Below are 7500 nucleotides of genomic sequence, written 5' to 3'. Positions count from 1 at the left end.
GGAAACCATATCAGATGCAGCTACATCAATCAGCATATGAATTACTTACCACACTGTAGTGACCTCTCTCCAACACTTTCCGTCTCCACTTGACAATCGTTCTGTGAGCCAGGTGACGATCACGGAGCTGGCTGGCGATGCTTTCCATGTGGCTCTATGGAAAAATACAAAAGGAACAGTTTTAGAGGCCTTGCATGAATGAGGTTTTGATATTAAGAGTCATCAGCATGTGTTTTAGTATCAAGAAAGTCTGGCTACCTCCTGTATCCACATAATAGAAACAGAGCCACAAGGAAGTAAACCTCAGAGCAACATCAACAAGCCTAAAACACTGAACAAAAGTAGACATTGAAACATCAAAAGAAAGTAGTATATTGGTGCTGAGCCACATCTCCAAGAAATATATCAATACTGAAAGATATTAAGATTTTGTTTTGAACATCATTTGTCTATATTGAACATTCTTCCTGCAACAAATGCATATAAATTAGATAGGTAGCTTTTGAAAATAGCATAAAAAGTTCAGTGACTGATTTAAAGGTCCTTTATCTAATTGTAAGAGTTGACAATCAGCTATGATTTCATCTAGCCAAGGGGAAAACAGAAAATGACATGAGGGCACTATTACTTCAGATTTTCACTCGCTTCCATCCCTGGTTGCATGTCACAAGAACATGATATATCCTGATCAAGTGGTGAAGGGAGGCAGAACACCCCAAAATGACCATTTTTTTCCATTCTCAATAAATAACCTTTGTTTCCAATTTCATTTTGTATCAAAAGTTTCCAAAATGTGATGTGGATCCCCCTCCCTAGTACTAAAACCTACAGAGAACTCAAAAATAATGCAAAATCACAGTGTTAAAATCTTAATAGGAAATTGTACCATAACATGATTCAGGTTTCATTACTTTTCTTCTTACTTTATTTGTCACCATGATTAATTCTATCAGGATATTTTTCCTACAAAACTGTTTTCTGTGATAGTTAATAATGCCTACTTGATCACATTACCACACAATTAGTTTTATGACAACCTAAGTGTCCCACCTGGTATGCTCAGTCCATGTTATGCTCAAGTGGTGTGAGGCAGTGCAAGTCAGCTCCATCCATTTTAGGTCTGGCACAACCAATGGCTATTATCAACTCCTAAAAAATTAATATTGAACATATGACCAGATGGGACAGGTGGCAGACATATCCTCTGGCTTTGATACATGTTATTCTTGGCATGGTTCGTCATCAGGTCATAGGAGAGAAGTTAATATCTCTAATCCTTTCAAAACCCTTCAATATATTGATTGTCACTTTCTAGTGCCAAACAGTGCTGCTGACAAAGAAGGCCCAGTGGCTGCAGACTCCTCATTCAGTCTGAATATCATTTAGCGTGCATTTCAAAGAGAGACATCATAAATTATTGCATGTCTGTCCATGTATTTCCATGTCTGCCTCTAAAAGAAATACCCCTTTTTGTCTCCCAGCCAGAGCATTTTTTCTTCACTAGTTGAGACTATGAAGACCCAGCAGTATGCATGAGCCAATGGGGAATTTACTGGTACCAGATATCAGAATTTAGTTTATAAGTCACTCCTATAACAAAATATATAAAGATAAATTATTTTGCTTTCATTGTATTTGTATTTCTTTAGATTCATTGAATTCTGAGTATAAGCTCCTGTTTCTGTTTTCCCAAAAAGGGATCTGAGACATCCAATGTTTCTCTTCATGTTCCATGAATTTAATGTTATCATTCTCGGGTTAAGGATTACAAATGTGGATGAATAAGGCACAAACCCACCTATTAAAAGAAATATTTCCTAAGACCAAATGTCTGGAAACCACTGAATTATCACCTCAAAATAAGATCTTCATAAATCAATATGTAAAATATTGCTACCAAGTTAGCTTATGTCCCCCATTTTTCCCATGATAGATGCAGTTATTCCTTAACCCATTCCCGACGGGGGAATTCTAGCCTAGAATGTCCAAATGCCGGGGCGTTCGAATTATTAGGCCTAAATCAATTGAATAGCTGGCACAATACCCCGCCGGCCTCCGGCAACCTGCGCGCGGTATGGCATATACACATAGATGTCTGTGTGGGTTAAGAATGGCAAGTGGATGGTCATGGGCATAGTTCCTAAGTAGCAGCCAAGTCCCCTTACCACTACTTTCTGTATTATGATCTGAGCAGATGCAGTGGATAACCTGTGTAAACTGATCCAGTGAAACCTAAAAACCAGCATAAGGGCCAGAAAAGTGATGTTGAACATGAAAACAGAAGCAAAATAGTTAAACCTGCTCACTACCAGAGCTTGACAAAGTGCCTTATCTCTACAAACCATGTACCAATTCTGCACACATAATGGTAAATAACCACTGACAATCAATTGGATACAAGAATTTCTAATTTCTATATAAAAAGAACACAATTACATGTCTTGATACAACCTTGGAAAATAATAAAAAATAAATAATAAATAATAAATTCTGACTCATGGAGATGGGAGACTGTTTGGAGCAGAGACAGCCAAAAGAGATATATCACATCATGTAAACTGAAAACACTCTGTAAATTCTAACATTTAAAAGAATTAAAAATCATCAGAGTAAAAGAGATAATGATACAAAACAAGAACCAAAAATACAGATAACAAAATTCTTAAGGTGCAAAAACAAAGCCCAGGACATGCCTTACCTCATTTTCATTTTCCATTTCATGGATTCTTTTTCTCAGTGCAGCATTAGTCCTTTGCTCATTGGTCAACTGGTTCCTGATGTTTGAGACTTCCTGTAAGACATAACCAATGCTGAACCTTTATAATATCTATTTCACTAAATCTAAATTCTCAACTTAACCCAATCCCAACGGGCCGGCGATAAGTGGAACCCCCTATGCCGGGCCTATGCAATATTGCAACGGGAACGTCAAACTGGTGTGTTGCCCCCGTCATTTGGCATTTAGCTGTGTCACACCGGTGTGACACACTGTCATCAAAGGGTTAATATTTTAACATACAGTAAAATTCCCACACATGATGAAATAACATTAGGTTTCAACTAATATTACAAAGTTAATTCTAGTGATCCTGGTCAGATTAGAGCAGAAAAGTAAGGTGTAGTTTAACCCACTGCATACAGGAATAGATTTGCTTGCCTTGTGACACAAAACAGATAGGTTTTATTTCAGGGCAAGTCAGCTTTGAGCAACACATTACAACCTTTCCTGCTCTCTTTCTTTCAATCCAAAAATCCTAATTTTGTACAACTAAATCTGAAGAAGGATGACATTATAAAGAAGACCCAACCTAATCACACAAGAACCTGATATGGTTCCTGCTTGACAAAAGACATCATCTTTCTGTTTGTCTGCTTCTGCCTGTCCAGGTCTACATTATCCAAAAGAGGAGTAATGGAAAATTCACTTGGCCAACATGATTCCTTAGCAATTTTTGGCTTTAAAAGTTTCTTCTTTCCTTCTTTTTGGCTATTTTTTTTTTTAGATAAGTTAAACTTCACCATGTATCTCAATTAAACCTTTCTAATAGCATAACATATAAAGCTATAAATCATTACCAAAAATATATAAATAACTAAATTCTGTTAATTTTCTGATAATTTTTTAAATATCTGTCAAAATCCTTTTCGATGTGCAGTAGTCCTTTCTTTGGTAGTTTTTTCTCAACTCAAATATTTATGGTAGTTCAAAACAATACTGAACACAACTTATACTGCCTTGTAAACTCCTTCATGTAGACAACTTGAGAATGTTGTTTTTTCCAGTCTCTATTTGGGTCCACTGAAGACAAAAACTTTTAAGGAGGCTTTCATTAATGTCTTTAGAGAATATTTGTTGGGCAATGTAAAAAAGTATGCTGGGAAAAACCTTTGACACTTACTTAAATCAAGAAAATGTTAGCCATTGTAGTCAGATCTAGATTAGTTGGGCCAGTTAACCATTCCTTGTCAACTTAGCTACATCCCATATACCAAAAGCAAAGCTGATTAGGGATCCATTAAGTGTCCCGTGCAATACAAAGAAGTAATTCTGACATTTGTATGAGAGACATTCACTCTCCTTCAAACTATACTAAAGTATTGTATTTACAAAGAAATAGACAGACGACAATCAAGACAGCAAGATTAAGTTACACAAATTAGAGAATATGAACAGCCACTACCAATAAAGCACTGCCATCTTTCCCCACATATAATACAGGTAATTTATCTGGGGAAACAGTCGTGAATTAGCTACATGGAGGACTATCCTAAATATACAAACTAATCACTTTAACTCAATAACAAATTAATCTTCAACAAGATTTGTGTCTAAGTTACAAACTAAAATCATTTAAATCCAACAAAGCAAGAGTAATCTTCATATGCATTGAACAATTCTAGGAGTAAATTAATTTGTAAAATAAAGAAATGATTAAGCAATATTATCACTGCACCTCAGATTACAAATGTTTTGGGAATGTTTCGAAATAACTTAATAATCTTTATATTCTTAAAAATAATCACAGTTACAGGGAATATTTTGTCAATAAGTTTGACAAGAATATAAGTAAAAAAATTTCTAACCCACTGTGTTCAGGTGTCATAACATAGATGACACAAAAGCTCTGGCTTGACGACAGGTGTCATGATGTACATGGATCACTGTGCTATGAGTAATGAGTGAGTGATGATGACAATTGCAGTCATAATTACTATAATTGCTGTAATATTATCCCTATGGCAATGGTAACAACCAAAATAGAGGCCAAACCAGTTGTTATGCAATGCTAGTGACATCAGCTAAAAATTACAGGGATGGGGAAAGTGTTTTTTCTGGGCAACACAAACTACCCTAAATGGCATTTTTCCATAAATCGATCATAAAACAAGGATTTAAGCTGACTTTGGAACCCTGTAGTTCTGAAGCTAGCGCCATTATTGCCAAAATATTTCATGACTGTGTGCATGCTTCGACTGTGAAGAGATGCCAATGCCACATCACATACACATTGACACCCGGCATTACAAACTTTTCATCAAGTCAAATATATGTGACAGCCATCATTATTGGGTTAAGCAAAATGGTTTTCACTTAAGATCCAAAACCAGATGGCACTACTTTCTTCTAGCACCTGCAGGAGAGAGAGCCTTAAATGTCACCCATCCATGGTCTCTAGCAAGCACTATCTTTATAGAGCAATGGTACACAACAAGTTACCGACCTCTTGCTCTAAAGTACCACAGATGAAGGATGTGCAAGCAGAATGAGAGGAGGATGGTGACTTAAAACATGCCCAATGTCTACAATGTACACCTGTGCTAATAGGGAAGCCTTTTACTGTGGCACTCACAGTCATAATTACAAGTTTCTTTTCATGCTATCTTTATTGTGAATGGTTATATGTTTTCTATTCATTTATGACGGAAAAATAGAGTTGCTTTTCATCCTACCATATAACGGTAATACTTTTATCACACCGAGTATGAAGAAATAATGAGCTGATATGGATCCTAAACTACAAGTTATTCAACTGCAGCAATGATAGAGCCTGTGATTTGACAATAAACACACAAAAAATAAAATACAAAAATGTCTCTAACAATTAGTGACTAAAAGAGAGTGGGAAAAGTCAAGGTGTGCTGAGTGAAACTGCATCACTCTGAGATAATGGAGACTGGGCAAGTGAATCTATCCCCTGTCCACAAAGGTTAACTAGTGAAAAAATAATCATAAAAAAAATATAACAATAAAAATAACAATAACAATGATAATTACAACAATAATGATAAGAAGAATAAGAACAACAATAACAACAACAACAATAACAGTAACAACAACAATAACAATAATAATATCAACAACATTAATAATAATAACAGCAATAATAATAACTAATAGCAGTAATACTAAAAATAATAATAAACATAATAATAATAATAATAATAATAATAATAATAATAATAATAACAATAATAATAATAAGAAGAAGAAGAAGGAGGAGGAGAAGAAAAAGAAGAAGAAGAAGAAGAAGAAGAAGAAGAAGAAGAAGAAGAAGGATAAGGCGAAGGAGGAGAAGCAGAAGAAGAAGCAGACAAAGAAGAAGGAGAAGAACAAAAATGATAATAATATCATTATTATCAATATCAATATCAAAATAATATAATGATAATAATAATAATAAAAACAATAATAACAACAATGCCAATAATAATAACAACATTAATTAATGAATTAACAAATATCTCTTACTTGCTGGAGATCTGTGATTACTTGTTGACATTCATTTTTCTCTCCTGAGACCTCGGCCAGCTTTTCCGAGACACTGCGCAAGTGTTCCGTCAGTGTAGTTCTCTCCTGGTGAATGTTGGCCAAGTTGTTGCGGACCTCCTGAAGACCTGCCTGTTGACATGGTGTAAATCTTTAAAAATTTGAGCTTAAAAACGCTGTCATAATAATCTGTATGAGTATTAACCTATTATCATGGAAGTCTGCAAAAATGTTAGAATGTAGATTATCAAATAAATGATTAAAGCAGTTCATATCAATGTTACAGTGAGAATTCCTTTATTATCAAATCAATCTACAAGTTCAATTTTTGTAACAAATTAGTAAAGTGATCTGTATCAGTGTTAACCAACATGGAAATATATCTATCCTACAATATTGACACAGATCATCAATTAATCAATCAAAAGGGTCTGTAAAAGTGACACAGACAAGTTTTAAATCATTAATCAGAAGACAAAATACTGTTCTAAATGCTAAAATAGATCAGCTTAATAATACATCAGTTAAAATAGATAAAATATGACCAACACTGATAACACAAATATATTTGATAATATATAAATAAAAAGTTAAAGTATCTGTTCTATAAAGTCAACAAGAATCAATAGAAACAAAAGAAAAGAAAAAAAATCTATTGTGTAATGTAAACACAGACCAGCCTGATATCACATGAAACAAGATAAAAGATAAATCTCCCCCGACACTATCACTACTCATCCACTAACATATCAATAATACATGAACAAATGAATCAAACAGCACCTACCTGGAAATGGTCATCCAAGCTGTTGATGGACGAGGATAAGTCATGAAACCCCTTGGACGTGATGGTCTCTCTACGTTTCTCTGTTATTTTAACTTTCCTCTCTGAAAGATGATGTCATGTATCAGGCTTCTGTGACAAGCTAGAGAAAGGTTTCTTCCATCATCAACCTTTGTACATCTATTGGTAAATTTCTATATATGCATTAGACATCAGTTCAACTGCAGAGAAAGAGACTTTCTTCAGCTTACACAAGGAATTAGTATTTAAATATTTCTTCTGAGCACAATGAATCTGGAAATCTTAGAAATGTTAAATGTTATGGTGAGTTCACTAACATTTCTATCAATGCCATAGACACATCAGATTCTTCAAATGCATAGAACAGACTCCCTTATCATCAGTCCATGACAAGAAATAGTTATGAAGGACAAATATTTATCATTAA

At 34.6% G+C, this 7500-nt stretch overlaps 1 protein-coding gene across 2 annotated transcripts in view; it reads right to left on the bottom strand.

The window, feature by feature from the left end:
* The window catches only part of LOC122246465 (uncharacterized), a 15903-nt gene that overhangs the window by 7412 nt on the left and 991 nt on the right, over positions 1–7500 (bottom strand). Inside the window, exons 3-6 of one of the 2 annotated variants that reach the window (XM_043005044.2) lie at positions 7056–7156; positions 6251–6400; positions 2699–2791; positions 50–154 (exon numbers count right to left, since the gene is read on the bottom strand). In XM_043005044.2, coding sequence (XP_042860978.2) covers positions 50–154; positions 2699–2791; positions 6251–6400; positions 7056–7156 — 449 coding nt within the window. The remainder of the gene's footprint in view (positions 1–49; positions 155–2698; positions 2792–6250; positions 6401–7055; positions 7157–7500) is intronic. The other variant, XM_043005046.2, reaches the window with a different exon arrangement.

Source organism: Penaeus japonicus, unplaced genomic scaffold (assembly GCF_977035675.1).
Source record: "Penaeus japonicus unplaced genomic scaffold, GWHDUDI00000001_assembly GWHDUDI00000031, whole genome shotgun sequence".
In the NCBI taxonomy this organism is placed as follows: domain Eukaryota; kingdom Metazoa; phylum Arthropoda; class Malacostraca; order Decapoda; family Penaeidae; genus Penaeus; species Penaeus japonicus.
This window is presented reverse-complemented; position numbering and strand designations above follow the sequence as displayed.